General features: G+C 37.4%; 1 protein-coding gene across 7 annotated transcripts in view; it reads right to left on the bottom strand.

Annotated features, from left to right (window-relative positions):
• Positions 1 to 2,534: 2,534 nt before the first annotated feature.
• ptprub (protein tyrosine phosphatase receptor type Ub) overlaps positions 2,535 to 26,045 on the bottom strand; it is a 204,381-nt gene continuing 180,870 nt past the window's right edge. For all 7 annotated transcript variants that reach the window (XM_046846682.1, XM_046846679.1, XM_046846678.1 and 4 more), the window contains 11 exons: positions 25,794 to 25,830; positions 24,803 to 24,900; positions 23,034 to 23,150; positions 17,980 to 18,134; positions 17,177 to 17,312; positions 16,652 to 16,801; positions 9,452 to 9,766; positions 8,050 to 8,175; positions 5,184 to 5,341; positions 4,374 to 4,509; positions 2,535 to 4,141 (listed from right to left, as the gene is read on the bottom strand). In XM_046846682.1, the coding sequence (XP_046702638.1) occupies positions 4,079 to 4,141; positions 4,374 to 4,509; positions 5,184 to 5,341; positions 8,050 to 8,175; positions 9,452 to 9,766; positions 16,652 to 16,801; positions 17,177 to 17,312; positions 17,980 to 18,134; positions 23,034 to 23,150; positions 24,803 to 24,900; positions 25,794 to 25,830 (1,491 nt within the window). In that variant the 3' untranslated portion in view covers positions 2,535 to 4,078. The remainder of the gene's footprint in view (positions 4,142 to 4,373; positions 4,510 to 5,183; positions 5,342 to 8,049; positions 8,176 to 9,451; positions 9,767 to 16,651; positions 16,802 to 17,176; positions 17,313 to 17,979; positions 18,135 to 23,033; positions 23,151 to 24,802; positions 24,901 to 25,793; positions 25,831 to 26,045) is intronic.

The following is a 26,045-nucleotide window of genomic DNA, read 5'->3' as shown; positions in this document are numbered from 1 at the left end:
AGACTGTCACTCAGCGTCACCTCCAAAGCCCAACATCTGGAAGGACATATGCACAGCTATAAAAACTAAATAACAGCTGCACTAAAGTCTTGTGTGTGTTTTTTTATGACAATTAATCTGATAATTCTCTGATATGACTTTTTTAAAAGCTCTACAGTTAAAGCAATATTTGAAAGGTGTGTGTATATGTTCCAACAAAATTAGTTTGAGTCTTATGGAAATGTGCATGTATAAAAATCAATCATTATATAGTATGAATATTAGGCTATATAACTAAATATTAAAAAAAAAATTATAAACAACATTTTTGTCAATTAAGTAAATTAAATAGTCAGGCAATAAAATATATATGAATATACCAGTAATTTATGTATCATTTGAAGGTCTCTATATATTCAACTTCATACTTTTCCTATTTTATAGATTCCAGCATGTTTTATCATTTATTCATTTCCTGATAACTCAAACAGCATTTACTTTCCTCACCACTTAGGATAATGAGACAGTCATGTCCAGACCTATCAATTTGTCAAATTGGGTTTGAATTGGGTTTGTATTAATGGATAATGTAAAATAGAGCAATAGAGCAATTCAGTGTGATGACTATCTACAGATTTGAATAGAATATGACAGTGTCTAGATTAGTCCTTGCTCCCATTAATGCCAATATTATCTTAAGACAGCATCTCACTTTTTTCAGAAATGTTTGCAAATCAAGTCTTGCAAAATGACAAGATATAATGCAGTGGGATTGCTAACAACCTTTCCAACAATATGTAGCTAGATCCAATTGGGGTGCTGCATGTATATGATGTAAAATTTTCAACACAGCACTAGACTTCAAAGAGTAGCAGCAGTGACCAATCGATTTCAGTTCAGATGGATTTGGGGTTCAGCTGTAGCTCTGCAGCTTGCACACAATCAGATATATAGTAGTAGCAATGATGGTTTCACTTGGCCTGCATGGTCAAAATAGTGTTAGTGTGAGTATCAATAGTGATAGTGTAAGTATCATCTCATTAGTATAAATAAAACTCACACTGTGAGTGTGTGTATATCTGATTTAAATATTGATATTTAAAAAGTAAATTTTTCTTGATATTAAAAATAGTTGGACTATTTATACACTATTATTCTTAAGCAATGCTTGTGCACAGTAATTGGATAAGAATAATTTACATTTATCTTATTGACTGTTTGGTGCTTTAGGAAATAATTAATTAAATATACAGTGCATCTAAAAAGTATTTACAGTGCTTTACTTTTTTCACAATTTGTTATGTTACAGCTCATTCCAAAATGGATTAAATTTATTATTTTTCTTAAAATACTACTAACAATACCCCATAATGACAATGTTAAAGAAGTTTGTTGGAATCTTTGCAATATTTTAAAAATAAAAACCGGAAAAAAATCACATGTGCACAAGTATTCACAGTCTTTGCTCAATACTTTGTACCTTTGGCACCAATTACAGCCTCAAGTCTTTTTGAGTATGATGCTACAAGTTTGGCCCCCTATTTTTGGAAATTTTTCTTTCATTATTTGTTGCAGAACCTCTCAAACTCTATCAGGTTGGATGGGGATCATGGGTGCACAGCCATTTCCAGAGATGTTCAATCGGGTTCAAGTCTGGGCTCTGGCTGGGCCACTGAAGGACATTCACAGAGTTGTCCTGTAGCCACGCCTTTGTTATCTTGGCTGTGTGCTTAGGGTCGTTGTCTTTTGGAAGATAACCCGTCACCCAAGTCTGAGGTCCAGAGCGATCTGGAGTAGGTTTTCATCAAGGATGTCTCTGTACATTGCTGCATTAATCTTTCCCTCGATCCTGACTAGTCTTCCAGTTCCTGCTGCTATAAAACATCCCCACAGCAAGATGCTGCCACCACAATGCTTCAAGAGTCAAGAAGCTTTTATTGTCATTTCAACCATATATAGCTGATGCAGTACACAGTGAAATGAAACAACGTCCTTCCTTCATGAGCGATGCCTGGTTTCCTCAGACATGACGCTCCATGTGTGAGTAGTGGCTTCTGTCTGGCCACTATTCCATACAGGCCTGATTGGTAGAGTGGTGCAGAGATGGTTGAGTGACCATCGGGTTCTTGGTCACATCCCTTACTAAGGCCCTTCTCCCGCGATCACTCAAAAACAGTCCTGGTGGTTCAAAACATTTCTTTATTACAGATGATTGAGGCCACTGTGCTTAATGGGACCTTAAATGCTGCAGAAAATTATTTGTACCCTTCCCCAGATCTGTGCCTTGATACAATCATGTGTCCGCGGTCTACAGACAATTCTTTGGACTTTATGGCTTGATTTGTGCTCTGACATGCCCTGTTAACTGTTAGACCTTATATAGACAGGTGTGTGCCTTTCAAATCATGTCCAATTAACTTCATTTACCACAGATAAACTCCAATCAAGTTGTAGAAACATCTCAAGGATGATCAGTGGAAACAGGATGCACCTGAGATTAATTTTGAGTGTACATTTGATTTTTTATTATTTTTTTATACATCTGCAAAGATTTCAAACAAGCTTCTTTCACATTGTCATTATGGGGTATTGTTTGTAGAACTTTGAGGAAAATAATGAATTTAATCCATTTTGGAATAAAGCTGTAACATAAAATGTGGAAAAAGAAAAACACTGAATTCTTTTCAGATGCACTGTATTATTAAATCATTGTTTATGTTCTGACCTATCAGATGAGCTTTCTAGTGTCTTATTATTTTCAGAATTTACCTGCATTTGTTCCATACACACATACACATATATGGATGTAGGTTGAATTAGGTAACCAGGGTCAACTCTGGAAATTGCTAATTAAAGTCCAAGATGTTGCATCAGTTAAATTCTTAGACAGCAACATTCAGACAATGGTCTAAGAAACTGGTGAACAGCAACCAATTGACAAATACAAGTCAAAGTAAAAATAAAATGTTAGAAATTGGCTCTGGTTGACATCCTATGTATCATTGCACCACTGTTTTTCCAGTTCAGGTTTGCCCTTTCTGCAGCCTCTGCAACTGTAAATCTCCATTATCACTTCTCTTGTTAAGATATTTGAGGGCACATGTCAGGGTTAACCTGGAAACCACTTTTTGTCTGATCAATGCCCTCAGAATGCCAACAGAACAGAACACCTGCAGACATTAGATTTATGTACAAGTGAGAAAAAAAAAAAAAAAACTGAGCCACTGCAGGATATTAAAGCCGTCACATTTATGACAGCTCTCTTTTCAGTCGGTGACACTGAATGCAGTATTGTAAAGAACAACAATCTCCTAGACCACTACTAGACCAATGTGATGCATCCTTATTGGCCCAATTGTAGACAGTCCAACCCAGTACAATACTGGGATTGAATAATGCAGTCCAGACACCTTATTATAAAATGGATGTCCAAGGCTCTTTAGTAAAAATGCAGCCATTGTAATGCACTGTCAGCTGAAATAATGAAGAGCTGGCTGCAGATTCAATGTTCTGGGAACACAGAAAAAAATTGAGTGTGTCTGTTCATGTGTGTGTTTGTTTGTTTGCTTCTTCTTGATCTTCCAGACCATGGCTCAGATGTCTTACTCTGGTGTACTGCACATAAGAAGAACACATCCAAGCCTCTTTTTTTCTTTTCCTCGGTTCAGCCAACTAGGGACACTTCCTGTCTTTGAGCATTCCCAGCACAGTAGAAAACAAAACACAGGTCACACTATCAGGAAATGAAGTCAAGATACGCTCTTACTCGGTATCAGAGCTGGCTTTGAGTTATTTTGGGTGGATTGCTCACAGTTCAGGGGGGAAGAGGAGGGGAAAAGATGCTGACAAAACAACACGAAACCACAAACAACTAGGACATGGATGGTCCACCACATCTAGACATTCTGGGCGAAAAAGGCAAAAAGCTTCTTCTCACATGTTTATTTTCTGCTCTTTCCCTTGCAGGTAAGAATTTTGAGGTGAGTAAGCTGACAAAAGGAAAAGGGAGAGAAAGAGATGGAAAGAGATAGAAAGAGATAGAAAGAGTGAATCTGTCAGCAGTCCTCCTCTGTATTTAGAGGACAGATGAGATATGTTGCTATCTGAGGTCCATACACTCCAAATATTCCATCACCAGGTCATAACAGAAGCGGTACTGCTCCTAGGAGAATCACACACACACACACACACAAATATTGATGAGTCAGTGTACTGCTGAAAATAACAGTAATTTGTAAAAGAAAAAATATATATTTTATAATCTTGCTTTTTTAATTTATACAAACATGCCTATAAGTTAATCAAATATATAAACTCTCATTTAGCCATCTAAAAGTCGATGGAAATTAAGAATTCTGCTGAGCTTTCTCAGTCTCACGGTTTCGATCACCTACCAGCGACTCTACCATGTTGGGCTTGGCATTTCTCAGTGTTTTGGCGGCATAGAAAACATCCACAAAGTTTTGGTACTGGATCATCTCCATCAGAATGGTACATGCACAAAATGTGCCACTACGCCCACCTCCATTGCTGTACACAACAACAAAAAAACATATAGCTAATGTTAACTGTACAGATACACATGCACTATGTGTTTGCAAAACATTGCAGTAGACATAATAATGCACTGTACGTGATATGCTTTAAATCAGTGACCACTAATATCCTTTTTCCATTTAGCATCTTACAGTACATTTCTATCCAGATGTCCTAAACAAACAGTATTCAGTCAGCTAGTGGAAGAGAGCGAGTGGAGGTGTGGCTGTAGACAGATGAGGTGATGGTGGTGTAATCAATCACAGTCAGAGTCTTGGCAGCTCTGGATACACTGCTGAGGGAGGCTACTGTATTCTGTATTAGAACGTAATTGATTTCATCTCCATAATCTCTTTCCCCCTGCTAGCAGGGAATAACGCTGTGTGACAACTCTGAATGATGTGCCTTTCTGGGCCGAGGCTGAAAAGCAGCACATGCCTGTAGGCGCAAACAACTCCTTCTCCCCATGGAGCATTTGTTTATATGCAAATGTGAGTACCTTGCCTGCATGAGTGCATGTGGAAAGATTTTCCGTTTGATGTTTTATGACCATAACTGTATATGTGTGTTTTAGTGATATTTATTCCAAACCTAAAAAACTGCCAATTTGCACTACAACTGAAAAGTAGGCAGCAATCTGAACTGTGTGTGCATGTGTGTTGACTCACAGGCAGTGGACCACAGTGCGACCATCACCACACTCCCTTTGCCACTTCTGCACATGGGCGAGCAGGTTAAGGAAGGCCTTCTTGGAGTCTGGGACATCTCGATACGCTGACCAGCGCAGGAACTGGAACTGGCACACCACCAAATGACCCTCCTGTAGCTAACCATAGACAAGAGAAAAGGACTGTAATATATCATCCCTTATAAATTTGTGGGTCTGTTTATGAGTATGTATGCCAGAACCCAGAGCTAATCCCCATGTTCAGCTCTCTGGAATGCTGAGTCAGCAGGGTCTGAGTTGTGATGAATGAGTCTGCAGGGAAGAACTGCATTGGAGAAGGACACACATGCTCTGATTTACTCAGTCCTCTGCCCCAAAACACAAGCAGTATTAATATCTAGATCTATGGCACCCCAAAGAACCTAGAAAAGGCAACCTAGCCTGTCTATACAGGCTAGGTTCTACACAGTAATGCTCAGTGAGCTGATAGAAAATTAATTTCAGCAGTTATATAACAATGAGAGGTGGTTAGACAAGATAGAAAAGGCAGATGAAAAGCACTTTCTCTAGACACTGCATTAGTGAAAGTTTCTTTTTGCTTCACACATGTAAACCTTGGGGTGTGTGTTAAAGCTCTTTGTCCTGTGGGTATGTCTGTATACTTGTTCACCAGGTGAATGCACCTTTATTTTAAGCACATTTCTAGACATAAACACTGCCTTTGTGCCTTTAAGAGTAGAACAAAAGTACCAATTTGTACAGTAATTTTTGTCTAAGGCTTTTTAAATAAAAAAGTAAGAAGAAATACAAAGTATGTGGACTGAGAGGTGTGACTCAGGTACACATGTATGTATGACTCAGTGTGGGCTTAAATTACAATTGCAATATGTCTGACATTAACATTCAGTTTCCTATGGCTGTAGCTGATGACGCAAACTGAACCTAGGACCATTACTAAGTGCAGTCTGTGAGTGGTGCAAATTGCAGTGTAAAAGCCACAGTGAAATGGCAAAAATGGTCAAGTTCTGTAAAAACGTCATGAAAAAGCTTGGGACCTTAAAGGGGAAAAAGTTCTAGATGACAGAAGAAGAAAAATCTGTTTAATAAATAAAGTTCTTACTAAATAAAGACTTATGTGGCAGAACCAGAGCTCTGTCTGGGGGGAATTAAAATAGCTGATATGCTAGTTAGTCATTTTGATGAGTAATTAAGTCTGTATTCCATTGGTTTGTGGGTGAATTTGGGCTCTGGAAGGCCTGAAAATTAGGAGTGTGAAAAAATTGTTTTTAGTGTAGAATTTTGTCAGTTGTATGGCATTTGATGCCGGATTTCATGATGGGTGTTCTATGAACACAATTGGCAGAAACAATTGTTTCATATTTGGAAGCAGTATTATAACACACAGTTTGACGGAAATTTTCTCATATTATAATGCAGTTTGTTATTAATTGTGTTTGCTTGCATTAATAAAATTAAATTTTTAATAAAGGTATCAGTGGCAAAACATGCACCTGGCTGAAATGTGTTTAGGCCTTCTGCATGTATACATAATTTAGGAATGTTTCCACATAGATTTGGGAAAAGGATAAAAACAGGCAAATTTTTTTACTGCATAGTATTTCGAAGGTATATGGAAATCAACCACACTTTTCTCCACCCATCAATTGTGCTGACATCCCACTTTCTGTGCAGTCCTCACACCAGTTTTGCACATAACAAGCAAGTTTGTTTAGTGTTAAATGTGGCTTAATTACACTTAAAAAAAAAAAAAAAAGCAAACACAAACAGCCTTGTACATGTGGCCCCTAGTGGCGGAGTCACGGTCTGTCTCTAAGCTGGTGTGACAGTGCGAGATGTGTTAAGGTGTGGAGGATGACAGCAGATATACTGTATCACATGACAGGGTGTGTCACTAATCTGCCGCTTGTCATTCAGACAGTTAGAAAAGCTCTCACAGATATAGACTGACCTATAACATATCCCAGCTCCTACAGCACACACAAACAAACATCTTCTTGACAGATACAGTACACACTGCACAAGCAAGAATACTATCTAACACTGTCTATTTTGTTTGTGTTTGAGAGCCATGTCATTATCTTTTTTCATATTTCCTGCACTTCCTGTTTCTCATTTGCCACACATTATAGCTTCCACCTGAATAAAATGATATGCTTTTTATGAACACTTAAGGCAGGACATGCAGAAAGAGTATCTACAATACACTCCTGCTGGATAAAGAGCGGTATGATGTGCCCCTGGGAAAACAGAAGAAGATAGCCCTCTTCCCAGTGATGATCTGGGGGAAATTGAAAAGTTTGACCTTTTGTGGATTTCATGCAGGCTTACAAAACCTCAGCTTGCTAGTGCATGGCTCGTGTTAGGCATGATAAATGTTTGTTTACTTTCCTTTTTATAGCTATTGTAGAAAGATTTTCCAGTGTAAATATGAAATAATATCTGTGGCTAATTGCTGGCTGGCATAATTTGAGCAATTCATTGTTATTGTCATGCAATTCTAAAATAAATTGGTATTTTTTTCTTAAATTAAGAATTCAAAGATCATCCATGTCTTATGCAACATGATCTTAATTTGCTGAGGTTTTCGTGGCCATTTTTCTTATTTATCTACAATATAAAACAGCCTGAAAAGGCCTGAATACATTTCAGTGCCATCTCAGTTCTACCGTGCATATCACGCACATTGAAATGTCTGTTTTGGATAAAATATAATAGAGATACTGATACAGGAACATTTTCATTTTTACATATTTTCATGGCGTATCATAAAGAGATGTTGCACTTTTTAACAAACATTGTGAATTTTTGCATGGACACGCATGTAGTGTCTATAGGTTGAAACCTACCCTTGAGACATTTGTAATCCGGAAGAGGCGAGTGATTACATCTTCATCAGTAGACATGGAGAGAAACTCCACCTGCATAGGGCCATACTGCTGAAGACCAGGCTCGGGCCAGTACTGCATACAAGGCTAGAAAAAAATAAGAAAGAAGAGACAGAGAGAATAAAAAAAGAGGATACAAATTTTGACAAGCACTAGAATCTATTTGGAGAGGGGAATTGTTTTTTTGAAGGTCAAGTGCCACTCAAGAAAAATGGGTCATTTTTTTAGTCATATCTCCAGGTTTAGAACAGAACAGAAAAAAGAAAACGTCTACACATTTGAGACACTGAGAAAATTTTAGAAGCATCCGGACAGTAAACAGTACAATAAGCAGTTGAAACGGTATTTTGAAATGCCTGCAGGGCTTGCAGCCTAATGAGACACAGTGAATGAGACAGAGAGAAAAAGAAAGGAGGGGTAGACATGTCGTAATGAGATGACAGTGGAAAGAGAGATAATACACGGATTACTGTCTTCAGAGACTGAACAGTATTAAAGTTGTGACACTGGCAACTAAAGAAGCAACTATTAATACAAAAGGACTGCGGAGAGAGAGAGAGGGGGATGAAGAAAGAATGATACAGAGGAAAAGGTACTAAGCAAGGGAGAAAATAAGCCAAAGAAAAGAAGAAAGAGTAGGAACAAAGTAGGAAAGAGGAAATGAGATACAGTAAAAAAAAAACCCTGAAGAAATAAAATAGAGAGAGGCTATAAGCCTTAATCCACTCAAGTGTAAAATGAAGTGAATGGGAGACTGAATGACACAAAGCAAATGGCTCAGTAATAACACACACCAAGACTAGAAGACAATGAAGTGAGAGAGCATGCTAAGACTCTAGCAATTAGAGCAAACAAAGCAAAACTCCATCTGGAGCAGAAGAAAAACCTTTAACATCATTTTAGTCAAATGAGAGCAGAAGGTCTTAAACACTCTGCCAATTGGCTTTCTGCTTCATTATGTAGTGTGTGGTGAGAGAAAGGATACATATTATTGTGTATTGTGAAGTGCACAATTTGTAGAAAAGCATGCTAACCATGGACTAACACAGAACAGATGAACACAATTGAGTAACAAAGCAGTGAGAGGACAGGGGCAGAAACAGGACTGTAATTGAAAAAAAAAACGAATATTGGGACATTAAAATATTACTCAGCATATTCACTGTCCATTAAAAATTTTATATTTATTTACCATATATTATTTTTACATATTGAACTGCACTTTGTTCATTTGCCTAGTGCAATCGGCACTTCTGGTGGATGAAACTGCATTTCTATGCCAAATACCTGTATTGTCTAATGGCACTAACGTTCTATCTATCTATCAATAGATAGACAGTATAGCCATATTGAAGGAACCCACCCAGGCTGAGTTTGACTGGTTGAGCTGGTTAAGCATGATGATAGAGGTGCATCCATAGTCAAACACCAGCCTCCAGAAGTCAGTGGTTGTGCCAGGCAGGGGATGAGGTGTCACTATGAAGGCTGCTGGCCGATGAAAGCTGTCAGTCAGAGCCGCATTGATATAGTTGTTACTCTCACCCTCTGTGGTAACCAGGAAAGCCAGAGCACGGTCTGGAGGCAAAACATCCATACTGCGATTCTTCTCACGGTTCCGTGGTAACAGTGCAATGCTGCACTCTTCCACATCCAGGTGAGGTGTCACAGAGTTCAGGGTCTAAGAAAAAAAAACATATACAACAGCACTCACGTCAACTGCACAGGTACACATTATCACACGTTGTATTCACCTCATTATTTGTTCATGACTTTGGTTTATCTTTGACTGTCAGGTGTGTGAATTTGCATTATTCAAAACAAGATTTTTTTTATATGGCTGAGAATCTAAAATAAATGATTAATATGTCTGGGAGAGGAGAGCACAGAGAGGAGGAAGAATGGCAGTGATAATAAAATGTGCAGAGGAATAATGAAGATGGCTAGACGTGCACATGGGGAATCACGACGCCTAAGAGCTAACATACAATGAGGGCGGAGAAAGAAAAGAAATGAAAATGAAAAGGAAAGCACAACCTTGATGCGGAAAAGCAGAAATACAGAAGGGATGAGAGCAGCTCATTGCCATTGGGGCGATTAGGTTGATTTACACTTCACACAAGCCGCGTCATGCATCTGGCCTCTGCAGATGGGGCCTTACGCTGAATGCAGCTTTCTGATTTGACTTTAAAAAGCATTTCACTTTACTTGTAAACAGCACAGCTGAAATTATTGAACAAAAACTGGAAATCAGGCCAGCTTCATACATAATTAATAGGAATGTTATGATTTCATCAGAAAAAAGCACCACTAGAATGGGAACACTGCTTAACCAGGGTCTGTGTGCAAATTCTTGCCTGTTGTTGATATGAAGAAAACAATACACTCTAACGAATCGTGTAAATATATATAAAAAAAATATATATGAATATAAAACCTATGTAATAAATAAAAACTCTCTACCTGCACAACCAAACATGTGCACAGATTCAGAATGAGGCAGAAGGTGCCAGTGTGAGTGCTAGTGAGATAGCTTTGCTGGATCAAAGCATGTACAACACCCTGCCATCAAACAGCAGTCGGCCCTTGCTTATCCAACACGTTCCTGTGCATGTTCCCTCTATTAAAGCCAGAAAGCACATGGCGATAAATGTGCTATAACTCATATGGACTATAACAAAATGCACTTTAAAAGTTAAATGGAAAAGTGGAGGCTTGCATAAAAAAACAAAGTAGTAGTGTTTACTTATCTACAGTTCAGCTTTATACCAGAAAGAAAATTGATAAAAGGCTAACAAAGATTTGGTTATGACCTGTTCATGCACTTTAATCTGGGAAATATCTATTGCACAATCAATAGTATAATCACTCAACCATCATTCAACATCCTCTCTTTAAAGCTTTTTGAGCAGGCATTCACACCAACATAAACTTAACTGCAAATAGTTCTTGCTATTTTTATAGGAAGGACCATATTTAAGTGGAAAATTTAAACTGGCAACCCAATAAATAAATGCTTGGATTATTTTGGTCAGCTGTGTGCTGTGCACCATTATTCCATGCCCAAAAAAGTTCATAAATGCACTACAGTCGCTTCAAGATGCATGCAATTTAATACAATTTGCACACAGATTCTGTTGCTTATCATAAAGATGAAAAAGGTTTCTTTGCCAGTTTAGCAGACAGTATAAAATACTTTAAGCCAAAATAAATCACACATATTAAGAATTTTAAAATGTACTGTTTGTCTGTGCTGTCAGGAACATTTTACCAATAATTTTTTATAAATGCTTTGGATGTCATAGAAACTGTGCAAGTGTATGTCTGAATAGTGTGGGCAATATAAAGGTTTTTCGCCCTTGAAAAAATACAAAAATACAAATATGTCCCAAAATGTAATTTAAATCAAATTTGAGACCACACAAAAATGTGCCTTTAATCTGATTTTAAATAAAAAAGTAGGCAAAAAAAAAAAAAAAAAAAAAACACCATCGGAAATGGAAAAGTGCTGTTATTCTGAAGAAAGTCATAGTCAAAGAGAGTACAGCCCTCACATTTCAGCAACCATTTTAGTATATTTTCTCAAGGAACTATACTATAGGAATGAAACTTAAATATATTTAAGAGTGGTTAATGTGCAGCTTGTATAGCAGTACATATTTAGCAGTATTGTCCTCTGGAAATAACTCAACATACAGCCATGTACATATTGCTAAAATAACTAGTAACAAAAGTGAGTACACCCTAAGTGATAGCTGTACGTCGCTTAACCATGCAAAGCCACATGTCCTTCTCATGATGTTCATGTTTTTGTCTGCTTGACAGGACCATATACATTTGTGTATCTTATATTAGTTAAAATGTGGTGCTTTGAGCACAATTCTCTCATACTGACCACTGTTTAACATGGCACCTCATAGCAAAGAACTCTTTGACGATTTAAGAATTAGAATTGTTGCTCTCCACAAAGATGGCCTAGTCTATAAGAAGATCAGTAAAAACCTGAAACTGAGCTACAGTCAATGGCCAGGGTCATACAGAGGTTTTCCAAGACGGGTTCCACTCGGAACAGGCATCGCAAGGGTTGAGTCCTCATGCTGTGCGTCAGGTGCAGAAGCTGCTTCAAATAAACAAATGCATGAATGCTGTCAGTTTTGCTTTAGAGGTTGCAGAAGTGGAAGGTCTGGTTTGCTGGTTTGCATAGAAGAAGTCTTCCCAGAAGAAAACCTCTCTCGAAGCTGGCTCACAAGAAAGCCCACAAACAGTTAAAGACAACCTGTGCAGCTCTGGTGAATTCCATGCCCAGGAGGATTAGCGCAGAGCTAGATAACAGTGGTGCTCACACAAAATATATTTACACTTTAAACACAGTTTTGACATGTTCAATTATCACTTATGCATACGTATTATGTATAGAGAGAGAGAGAGAGAGAGAGAGAGAGAGAGAGAGGATTGGGGATTGACAAGGTAGTCACCTGAAATGGTTTTCAACGTATAGAAGGGTTGAGTACAGAGCCAATAGCCTTGCTTGTGCTACTACATCTACTGTACAAATATGGCGACCAGACACTATGACTATATAACATTATGACCGGTATTTAAATAACACTGCTTATCTCTTCATCATGGCACCTGTTAGTATGTGGGATATATTAGGCAGCAGGTGAACATTCTGTCCTCAAAGTGGAAGTGTTAGAATAAGGAAAAATGCCCATATATTGCCATAATGTTATGCCTGATTGATGTGTACGTATATATATCTTCTGTGTTTATATGCAAGTCACTAAAAGCAAAATGTATGAGACATTATTAGCCAGTACAGACACTGGCTCCACAAACATGTGCTTAGATGAATCCTTAAGTTTATTTATATTTCCTTTTTTGTAAATGTTATATAAATACCCATCTGCAGACTGCAGGCTTGCACTCGGGCTCAGATATGATTGCTAAGTGCATGGACAATTTTCAGAAAATATTGGTGAGTCATTATGAATGAGTCCTTGGCTCAAAGCTTTGAATAATAATTTCCTTGCAAATCAACGGCCCTGTACAATTTACAAAAGCCTGGACACTGAAAGATTACTATTCCACACTGCAATGCAAATAAAAAAAGCACAGCCCAGTAGTATAAAATAAAAAATGCAATAGCATGCATTAGTAATGAACCAAATAGCTGTCCTATTATCTCTTTACACATGCACTTGGCCCAGGCTACATCGTCAGTGAAGTGCAAACACCCTGTTCTGTTTATATAGTGCTTTTGACATTAGATGTCCCCTATTGGGCCCAACAGTGACAAGACAAAAACTGCCTGGGAAGGTATGAGAATTTGGTTAGTAAAAAAAATGTGGGTAAACGGGTGCATTAAAAAAAGAAAGAATAATAATCATTGTCTTTGTATATTCTACAGTTACATATATGTAATTTATGGATTCCCCTCCATGTAGTGTTTGGACATTGGACCTCTTTGAGTGTTTAAAGGCTCTGGCATTAAGAAGCTGGTGTTGGATCTATAATGATCTAAAATGTTGAGCTATTTTATGAGTTGCTCAGTAGTTCCAGGTTCTATAACCTCAAATGACTGTATAAGACAGTAAAAAGGACATTACCTAATCTTACATTCTGGTGCCCATGTTACTTCTCACTTTCCAGTGTTTTTTATTGTTTTAAAGACTTATAATCACACTCATAAAATCACCCAAATGAAGAAGGGGTTCCACTTTTGATTCTGGTTCCTCTCAAGGTTTCTTCCTCATAACATCTAAGCCATAACATATTTTTTTTTCCACAGTCGCCATGGCTTGCCCATCAGGGATAAATACATATCATTAACCTTAATTCCTAAATTCTGTAAAGCTGTTTGAGACAATGTCCATTGTAAAAAGCGCTATAGAAATACTGTAAACCAGACTTGACTTGACTTGATTGGTCACATGCTCTCATGCAGAATGATTTACAAAAGTGCTTTAAAGTGTCTACAAAGAGGTGCATTGAAAATAAGAATACAACCTGCTGAAATCTCTGTTGTAAAAGAAAATAGTTAATAAAGCAATATTTTTTTAAGAAAAAAATACTCTTCCAGTCTTCTGAAAAAGACTGGAAGAGACTAAATAATTTGCATTAACCATGTGTTAACCTAACTATGGGTCTTTTATTTACGTTTACACTTACAACATAAAACACAATGTAATTAAATCAATATAAGTGTTAAAGGTAGTCTTCATTGGAGGACTAAACCTGGTTTTTGTAATAGTACCGTAATTTCTGGACTATAAAGCGCACAATTATATAAGCCCCACCCACTGAATTTTACAAATATTTTTATTTTTAACATAAATAAGCCACACCTGTCTATAAGCCGCAGGTGTCTACACTGAAACTAATGAACTTTACACAGGCTTCAATGAAAGACACTAAATGCAATATGTTGCGCTTCTATTAGGAGCGTAGCGGTATTTTGGGAAAAGCATGTCACTGCATTCTTCCGGTATTACTGCGTGTGTGTGCGTGTGAGACTGAGGATTATGTCCTTATTATTTTCTGATGCTCATTTCTAACCCCTAACACTGTTGCCAAGATAAATAAAAAAGCACGGGTTTTGGAAAGCTGTCTGTGCTTATATGATTTGTATTGCAACTGGAGTTTTAGTGAGCTATCCCTTGACCCAGACTCAACGCGCTAAAACGGCTTGTATCCAAACAGTAGCCGACCAAGTAAGTCATTATTCACTGTCTTCCTACTTCCTTTCACAACTACAGTGGTACCTTGACCTTCGAGTGCATTAATGTACGAGTTTTCCGAGGTACGAGCGGTCACTCGGTCGATTTTTTTGCTTTGTTACGCGAGCACGAGACGCCGCTGCTAGATGGCGAAGCGAGGCCGGAAAGTGAAGATTGTGACGAAAATTAAGATAAGCAAACAAGAAAAGTTAAAATTTTAAAGTTTAGGGATACGTAGTGTACAGGAGTGATAGTAAAAAACGAGTTTTCCCTCCGCCTCCGCTTATCGCCTCTACCCCCTTCCAAACACACACACACACACACACACACACCAGCGTTTTCGTTAGCTCAAGTCGTCTCATCTCCAAGGAAAATACACTGAATAAAACCTTATTATATCTTTACATTCTCTTTCTATTATGTTTTTATACAAGATTTGTTATTTAGAAATGTATTTTCCAATTTAATAACATGAAACATAAAAACGGCTTGTCATTTTGAGGGTTGGAACGGATTAATGCCATTTTAAGTATTTTCAATATGGAGAACTGATTTGATGTGCGAGCAAATTGAGATACGAGCTAGTCCACGGAACGAATTCAACTCGTAGGTAAAGGTACCACTGTATTTCTCTGGGGAGTTTATCTTTTGTCATCATCGTGCTGGAATGGTGAGGTGTGTGCGTGAGGTGAGGTGCGTTTTTTCATTGGTCTAATGTTATGTCGCTCAGTTTTTCGGCTTGAAGTTTGTGAAACCGGGAAAAATCCATAAATAAGCCGCTTCGTTGTTTAAGACGCGGGGTTCAAAACGTGGGAAAAAAGAACCACCTTATAGTCCGAAAAATACGTGTAAGATATCCTTGATCACTAGTAAGTGTCCAAGGGACAGAAGGCAATCCTGCCCAAGCGGGAGAGGATAAAACATTCCTTACGGTAAGTGTTATCAGCTATTATTCCCCACACAGAGTGCATACTTGTAATGTACTTACATGTTTTCTATGTTTATGTAGCCATGTTTTTTTACTGTCTGTATTGTGTCCCAATTGTCTACAGCTATTTTGAGTTTACTCTTAAATACCCCTACATGACCATTGTCTAGTCGCAAAGTATTACATTTAGTTCCCTGCTGCTATTCCAAGTCTGTTGTGCAATTATATTAGATCGGCTGACCTTTCTAATTATGAAATCTCATTTGGATTTGTCTGCCTGGTGATTTTATAAAACCTTCTATACTGTGACTGCATCTGCTTGTCCTCATCCTACATGATAAGTATCAGTAAAACTTTAATTTTCGGGGCACCTCATAGGGTTGCGCTTAAAGAATGACTGTGTGAGTCGTTGAGTATGATAATCCATCACTTTGTGCATGTCCTTGCCACATTACGCTCAGTTGACATTTATTACTAGAGGCTCTGAGCTGTGATTTGCACTTGTTTGATTATTCTCACTTTGATTGCATTTGATCGATGAATCTTAGCATACAGGCTACTGTCTGAGTCTAGTGCATATTAATTTAAAACGTCAAACTCCTTCAAAAAATGCATTTAAAGAATTTACATTTATTAGGCATTTGGATATTAACGAGCCTATATATAAATCCCTCCACAGACAAAGCAAATGTTAACACAAATGCTGTACTTTGCTATTTGATCAAAAAACAGATCATTTATAGAATAATTTTTTTATTTCTTTAAACATGTCACGGATATAGTAATATATATAGTAATAATTTATAATCATTTTTTTTAGCTCAAAAGAAATCAGATGCCTGTGTGCTATATATAGTCCATCTACAATCTATATCAAAGGCACTTTTGTGTTTGAGGAAACAAAAAGCACTTTGCTTACCTGGAACTCTTCTCGGAGTTGTGAGGAGTTGCTCTGGGAGTCTACCCTTAGCAACTCCTTGTATGTGAGCGCAAACTCGTTTACAGGTATAGCTGTCTCTCCACACAGGCATGCTTCCAGGATGGCATCATGAATGAATATGTACTGTTCCTGCAAACAGGACAGACGACAGAGGGAGAGAGAAAGTGAAAAAGTGGGCATGAGGACAGTGTAGAGAGCAGAACTTGAAAAGAGAAACAAATGTCTAACTTGGCCGCAAGTAAATGAAATAACATGGCAAGATGTAAATTGCTACATGCAGGCAGTTTCAAATTACACTGTGCATGAAGATAAATTGCTTGAAACAAACAAATACTTTCAAAAGATTATTTAATTAAAGTGTCTAGTAAATGATTATAAATGTAATAAACAACCAAATGAATGTCGAATTTGCATAATACATTTTGCAGATGCAAATAGAGAATGGTCTAAAAAAAGAAAAACAAGACAAAAGGATGCAGTGAGTGATTTTTTTGTATGTGTCACCTCTGTCTGGATCATGTTGATGCGACGGGAACAGAGAGTTTTTACACAGTTGTAAATGTCCACTACTCCCTCACACTCTGCCATGTCCAACATGACATCCAGTACGATGTAGCAGCCTGTCCTGCCAGCCCCCATACTGCCACACAAACAGAGTAAAATAGTGATTTGCTACTACTGTAAATAAACACTGTGGCACACCAGCAGTCAACCCTATTAGGATTGTGTCATGCAATGAGTTCTAAGACAAATACATATTCAAGAAAATGCAACGTTAATTAAAAAAACAAATCCAAATCAAGAAACAGGAATATGGTCCAAAAAAAACAGGAAATGGTCAGTTGATTAACAGACAGACAAAACTGGGCAAGGCAAAATCACAAATTAGGACAGAAACAGTCAACAATGCATCATAACAGCATAATCAAAAGGCTTGGTAAAGTCATCAATATAAGTAACACAGAACCTATACATCGCAACGACGTGTGTGTTTGTGTGCGTCTGTGTGTGATTCAGCATAGGTGTAATTGCAGTAGGGAAAGTGAGCAGGTGTTTTGGGAGTTGGAGTCTGAGTCAGCCATGTTTGAAGGCCACAGTGGCTCTTGGGATTTAAAAATCGTGACGCAACTGAGATCTGACAGATTGTTTAGTGTTGTCACATTAACATTTTCCAACAGATTCCCCTTGAACTGCAACATGTAGTATTTAAACACATTTCTCTAGCCAAACCATAGCATGGGTCAAGGTTACTAGTGAATTCTAAGCATGAGTATGATGTGTGTTGTACCCAACAGGTATTCGTGTACCTGCAGTGGACCACCACAGGGCCAGCATCCGTTGGTGTAGAGCTTTTGACCCGTCGAATGAAGGCAAGCAGGCCTGTGGCGTGGTATGGAACTCCGTGCTCTGGCCATGACATAAAGTGGAACTGCTGCACCTCATGCTTGGCTGAGTAACCCCTCTGAAAACCACACAGCAAAAAGACAACATTTACACAAACTGTAGAATTTTAACAAACTAAACTAAATCAATTCACATAGATTTTTTGAGCAGGCCAATGTGATAAATAAAATGACCTGGAAAGCAGTTTTTCAAAAGTGTGTTCTTTTTTGCTCTCAGCACATTTAAAACTAGAAACTCAGAAACTAGAAAATATATGTAGCTATGTAGAAAATATAGGTACCTGTTTTTCCTTGAGATCAAAAGTCAATTAAAACAAGGAAATTTAAGACTAATATGACTACACAAAAATACTACACTGTAAGTATATGATAATTATACATGTTTCATAACCAATGTAACATTAAGCAGGTCATAGTAACTGGATTGTGTGTTTACTACAGACTTGTCATTTAAATCTTGTTTATAAAATGTAATATATGCAAAAACCTAAAGATTTTCTAGCTTAAATCTAATTTATTGTACAGAAGCAATGTATATGAGCCTAAAGATGAATATATAAGCTTAAAGGCTTATTTGTGTTGGTGTGGCCAGTGCAGCTATACCCAAACGCAGCCATTTCAAATAAACAGTAAACCGTGACAGTAAAGCAGTAATGCCCTTTTTGTGCTGCTGTCACATACACACCTTTCAGTCACTCTGATTGACAGACGGACCCAGTGTATGCTATTAAAGCACACATCAAAGTCCTATAAGCTCTGTACCTACACACAGCAGCATAAGGAAAGGATCGCAACAGAGAAGATTGAGATTTGCTAAACCCAGTTAATTCCTCTATGTTCACTTCTATCCAGCCCTCAGTTCTGCCTTAAATGTAGGTACAGAAAGTGTGTTGTATATGTGTGTGTGAGAACGTTACTAACACTTATAATATACTATAATAATATATACTGATGGCATTAGGGAAATTTACATGAATTTATAAGGGGCTAAATATTTACATGTACTGTGAACTGATAAACAAATGTTTATTAGTGTAAACTGTATAAAAAATCATTGCTGCATCAGAGCCTTTTGGTCCAGGGGCTTCGTAAATTGCGAGTACCAGGGTATTTTTGCACAAAATCTGTTAGATCTGTCAGGTTTGTACATGTACTTTCGTAGAAGGATATTTCAGCACAGAAATAAAATTACTTTGAAAACACAAAATCATTTTTCTGCATTGGTCATAACCCTGCATTTAAACCCCAGTGAAACCCTGTAGTCTGAATAAAATAGGATCTCTGATGTCTTACACTGGGGAGCAGCCCATGATCTTATAACAAGTGTTCTTCAATACTGTAAATTTTGAAATATCACTCATTGATTGCATTATTCATGCATTTTATATATTGATTTTGCTTCTTTTTCTAAAAAGGAACCCACAATTTCTGATCTGACCTTGATAATAAAATCCTATACAATATAACACAAAATTTAATACTAAGATAAATCAATAAAATCGGATATACACACAGGGTTGTCATCTGTAACGAACAGCAAATTTGAAATCTAACCATGTTTAAAAATGAATAGAAATCACAATGAGTGTATGTGTATTTTAGCTTTTTTACAGTCATAGATGTTTCAAAGAATTAATTCCTTTATAGTTGGACTCCATGGTGTGCCAATTTGGAGACTTATTGTTTTGACAGTGAAAACATAGCTATGCTTAAGAAAAAAGTAAAACACAATTGCACAGAAATGTGACTTACTTTTCTTTCCCCTCACAAGAATAATAAATATTTAAGAATATTCTTAAATATAATAAGAATAATTGATGCTTAGAATTGCCTCTCCTTTGGTAATATTATAATTTTTTCCAGGCTAATTTAAACAGGCTATACTAAAATTAAGGCCATGGCAAATTTTCAGATGAGCAGCAAATTTCTAAGGGAGGACCTAAAAGAGTAGTGTAGAGGCATTATATCTTAAAAATGTAAAAAGCATAAAATATATTCCATTGCTTGCTCTGATGTTAAGCTATTTGTTTTCAATGTGGAATAAACTTTACAACCTGCAAGCCAATAAAACTGATTTGCAGTAATACAGCAGTAAGTCTGGCTTGGTGATGAAAAAGATTTGGTTTGGCTTGCACTACGTACAGTGATAGTTTAAACAAGGCTTGCCTGAGATAGAAAAACCTTTAAATAAAAAAGGTAAAGATGGTAATATAGTATAGTATATAGTTATATAGTACAAGTAGTAATGCTAAAAAAGGTTTAAATAATCTTGCCCAGTTTATTGGCTGTATTTTCATACTCTATAGCTCTATATGTTTATAAGTCAACTTTAATCAGCTTGATTATTATATCAGTAAACTTTAAATTCCTTTAGCCTAGTTTAAGCCGGAGTTTGCTAATAAAAGTCCTAAATAATTATTATCAGAATGTTATTTATTCCAGTCACATAAAGAAATCCTTGGATACGTGCTATGGCTCTATAACAGGGGCTTACATTTGGATTAACTGATCAACATTTCTGTTAACTGGCTCTATCATGTCATAAAGCATTCTGCATGTTAGTACGTATGAGTGAAAGCCTGCACTGATTTCAGCATTGCTATACCCCAGGGTTGTTTTGTTTGTACAAACTGGAATGTGCCACTTATCTCCACAGCAAAGTGGACATAATATCCTAATACATTATGTTCTGCACAGACAATATAATCTTGCAACAAAAAAACTATTTTTCTAACAATACACCCTAGGGTGTATTTAATTTCAAAGAATCCATAAAGAAAAAAAAGACATTAATAAAAAAAAAAAAAAGTGTATTAAAGATGAATGTTTGGTGTTAATGTGCTGACAGTAAAAACTCATGCATTGTAGATGAGTACATGCAATGTAATATTTTGCCCCCCATATGTGTGCATGATATATATATATATATATATATATATATATATATATATATATATATATATATATATATATATAATTTGTTTGGGTGGCTTCTGTTTATCTCGTTTTTTCGTTTATCATACGCGGTTTTGAAACGTAACCAAGTTTCTTTTTTAAAGCTTGACTAAACAAAGCTTAAGGGAGCTCGTGCCCCAATACACTGAGTTTCAGCTCTCCACCAATAAATAAATCAGCTGGGTTGACCAGTAGTGCTGCCCTTTCCAGATGAGTGGTTTGCTGTGATGGCGGTTTTAGGATTTACTGTTTGAGGGTGTGCTACCTCACGGACAACATGAAACACTATTCACAATAGTTCTAGTCCGAAAAAAACAACAAATTATCCATGTCATAAGCTACTAAACACAGGACAGACCACACTCACAAACAAAAAAACATCATAGCAGAAACATGTTTGAAGTTCTTCACATTGGACAAGGTACATTATATGGCTCAAAATGTAGACACTTGTCCACACACCCATATATGGATCTTGCCACATATATTACAACATCAAACTGATCCCATAAAATTGGAAGCACACAATTTTTTTTTCCAGATTTCCTTCGCTGGAGGCAATAAGGCTAACCAAATAACCTGTTCCTGCATTAAAATGTTCCGGTGTACATAGGGAGCTACATGAAGATATGGTTCCCCTTCAAAGAGCTTGAGCGCACAAAATGTGCACCTTAACCCCAACTTTGGGATGAAGTGAAAAAGCAACTGCATAACATTTCTTCTTGCCTGACATTAGCCCACAATCAGTGCTTTAATGGCTGAATACGCACACATCCCAGTGCAATATTATACACTCTTGTGGCTTTCCTAGAATTCCAAGAATGTTATAACACCAAAAAACATTCTTTATAATAATACCCATAATCTTGGAATGGAATGTTTAGCAAACACATACTATTGTGAAGGTCAGGTGTCCACATGCCTTTGGTCATAAAGTGTACATATGATAGAAAATATCTGTAAAAGTGACTAATTCTTGTGGATTTCTCACCAACTAAAGGCTTTAACATGGAGCAATTGGAAAGTGAATTCGATCTGGAGCAGCAACTAGTTTATTAGATTAAATATGTTTCCACAAAAATCAACAACATATCTTTTAATATATTATATATAAGTTAGCATCTTGCAAAGCTGTGTTTGAATCCTATTTCTTCTTATACTCTGTACTCAGTACTGTTAAAGCAAGAACACCAATTATCATTTTATCCAATTAGTGATACTGATGAAGACACTGTTCTTAATTTAACCAAAGCACACAAGCTTTTACTGTTTTTAAAAGGCAGTATTTTTTTGTTATATTTAATAAGCATTACTGATATCTTACTGCATTTACTGAGCACTTACTTCTGATAAATAAAGTCTTTGACACACCCCCTGTCAGAGATTATCCCTCGTGTGAAGCACGGCATGCCAGCTCATGTAAAGTAAACTGGCTTGCAGCGCTAGCGCATTTCCGGATACCCGTCCTTGTATTTATTGCAAAAAGTGTTTATGTTACGTCTCCACCCCGTCTCATCATTCATCCTTTTGTTTATGTGTATTCCAATTACAGCTGTTCTCACTTCCCTGTTTATTAGTTTGTGTTTAAATACTCCTTTGTTTCCACTATATGTCCATAGAGTAATCCTTTCAGCCTGTCTAACGATCACCAAGCTGCTTTCTTCCTCAAGTCATTTTTCTTGTCTCCCTGGTTTGCTGATTTCATTTCAGTTTCTTGCTCTTTGTTCTTGCCTTGCCCAGTTTATGTGTTTGTTGATTGCCCCACTCACATCTGAATTATGTTGTTGATTTTGGATTGTATACCAATTGTTTAAAATAAACTGTTTATACACTGGACTTGCTTCCACGTCCACTATCATTATTACTTGCATTACATGACACATTTATACGTTTAATATTCAGTCTTTCACTCAGTGTCTTCTTAGCATTTACATGCCATATAAGCTCTTACCTAGGATCTGCTGCAATGACAGTAGTGTACTGCTGAGACTGTCAATACTTACCCTCTCTAAGGAGAAGGTGCGTACTGCATATTCAGCCAGAGTTTCTGTTTTCAGCAGGCTGATCTTGATGTCTCCATACATCTCTGTGTCATCAGGCCAGTACTTATAGCACTTAACCTGCTCACACACAACACGCACATCAAACCCATATTAGATTAGACTCAAACCCACCTTTAAGAGCTGCAATTCTTTTAGGAGTCATGATAGACAATGGACATGGGAGAAAAACTGAAACACAAACAATGTAAAATTGTTACACTTGCCTTTAATGTCATAGCACTAAGACTTTGCATTTTTCTTCCCTAAAATGAAATTGGTTTAGAGTTTAATCTGCACCAAATAATCATGATGGCCTAACTAACGCCATCTAACAAACTGCATCAACCTATTTATAAGTGATGCCTTTTTTCATGTGGTCATAACAGTTATAATAAGTGTCACCACCAATTCAGAGCTTCAGGCATTATTCCTTGCCTGGCTTTAATAGGTTTTATCATATACTACAAAAGCCATTTGGCATAACAGAATACCAATTTCATAATAACACAAAGCTAGTCATTTATGCCAGCAGTGATTTGCAGCCTGAAAGAAGTGATGTGTGTGTGTGTGTGTGTGTGTGCTGCAGAAAATGGAGGAGCATTATGACTGAAATGCTGAGATGGCCTAACCTTGATTCAGAGTAAAGAGAACAAAACAATAACATCAAATGCACTGTATGAGAGCAGACACACGCACAGAAATGATACGGTTCACATTACAGCTTGGCAATAAGGGTATTGTGTGTTATACAGAGCAACAAACAACGGTGCAACTTAAATTAATCAAACATACTAAGCAATTCTTTGCTTAGTGTGCTAAGCATTCTTTGAATTTGCTGGGAATATAAAAAAAATTAGGTTAATATTATCTTAAAGAGACTTTAACATGTAATGGTTTTCATGTATTTTTAATGAAAAGGGATTTGAATCGATACAGCTATGGATTAGGTCCACAGTTAGGTAAACAGTTGTTTACATTTAAATAAAATCTTTACCCAAATTACCTCAAACTAATGCAAAATGATTACACTAAACATCTGGAGATAAGACAATACAATAAATGTTTTACTGCTGATATATAGAGAAATAGGACACTAGGCCAGTGTGGACCCCAGACATTTCCCATCCACTTCACCAGAGTATAAGCTCATCCAAGTTTTGAGCTACTTCCTTATTTTCATCATTTCTTGTTAGACAAAAAAGTGCTTAATCAGTAGCGAAAAACAAAAACACAAAAACAAAAGGACTAACACATTACAAAGGATTGTAAAAACTGATTCATTTATATATTGAACAGCTAGTTTTACCACATCAAATTTCCAACTGTGTTTATCTTGTCTCCGGCTTTTGCCTTGCACTTCTGGTTTGATGAAAGCTAGTATTGTGATACCTGGTACTGGTACTGGTACCTGATTTGTGATACCTGGTACTGATCTGAAACACTTAAATGAGCACTTTCCAAGTTTGTAGAAATCTAGGGTTATATTTATATTAAGTTTTTAATTTTGCGTACCAGTGTAGATTTATTCATTACTAGAGACTCAAAGCACTTTTGTACGTCGCTCTGGATAAGGGCGTCTGCTAAATGCCGCAAATGTAAATGTAAATGTAAATCTTATTTTTTTTGACGGTCATATCTGACAATAAACTTTATAGATGTATATGCCTGCTGTGTGTTGTTTCTTTTATGGATTATTATAAATTAGTGATGAAAATTATGCCAGAACATACCCTGCCGACCTCCACAAGCTTGGTAATCATAACGATGCTGAAGCAGTTCTCCTGCCACACCATCCTCCAGAAATCATACACCGTCTCCTGCTTGGGCCCTGTAGACCCACAGACACAAACATACATACACACACAAGAGTGATTCTGTGGCAATCAGTGCTCTAGACAGTGAGCTTAATTTTTAAAGTGTCATTGTGTGTTATGAGGCAATTCTGTAATCCAGCACTTCACAGGGAGTAATTCAATAGCAGCCCATTTTGCTGACAGAAGAACCATTTAGAACATCAGCAAAGGATGTGGCTGGCTAGGAGAGAAAGCAAATTTCCCCCCACCAAGTGAGTGTGTGCGCCTGGAAATTCAATAGGGGAAGACACACATGCCACATGCAGACAATGATTTATTTAGTGCAGTTTGAAATGTAAGGAGAGGAGGAGCAAAGGGAAACCTTGACTGACTTTGATCAAGGGGTTGTAAGAGACCTCATATGCTAGACTGGCTGGAGCACACTAGAGGGTCACACTTCTCTCTCTCTCTCTCTCTCTCTCTCTCTCTCTCTCACACACACACACACACACACACACACACACACACACACACATACACAGACACATATACACAGGAATGCATGCATCCCCACAGAGTCTAGGCCCTTGTCCAGGGGTTCACAGGTGTTATGCAGCGTGAGATGGTGGGGGACTTGGTATGAAAACAGCAGGCAGTGATGCCTTGCTCTGCAGGCCTGTCTCCCCTCTCACTGCCCTACATAACATTTACAGCTATAATTACCACAGCTCAGCATCTATTAACTTCAGTCAGAATGTGCCTCATCCAACATGCTCACTCACTCACACAGACTAGCACAGAGCTTGAGAAAGACTTACTCTCACCCATGGGGTTTAGATAGGCGTTACATACCCTACTAATTCACACGAACACACACATACAGACATGGACGCACTGACAGCTCATTCCGGGGCGTGCAGATACTCACCCTGCGTGGCGATGAAGTGGTTGGATCGATGGTAGCCCTGAAACAGAAGCAAGTGGACATGCTGAGAAGGCCATCTGTACCTCAGCCAAAGCTAGACGAGCACACTTCTTATACGCTATTACTTTCCCTCCTCCCACCCCCCAGCTTCCTTGCTCTGCTTTCCTTCCTTGTTTACGTGTTAATCAATCAATGACCCAATCATACCTTAGGAACTGTCCTCTCTAATGTACAACATAATGTTTCACTGGCTCT

Source organism: Silurus meridionalis, chromosome 4, assembly GCF_014805685.1.
Source record: "Silurus meridionalis isolate SWU-2019-XX chromosome 4, ASM1480568v1, whole genome shotgun sequence".
In the NCBI taxonomy this organism is placed as follows: Eukaryota; Metazoa; Chordata; class Actinopteri; order Siluriformes; family Siluridae; genus Silurus; species Silurus meridionalis.
The sequence above is the reverse complement of the archived record's forward strand: the minus strand, read 5'-3'. Positions and strand labels throughout refer to the sequence as shown.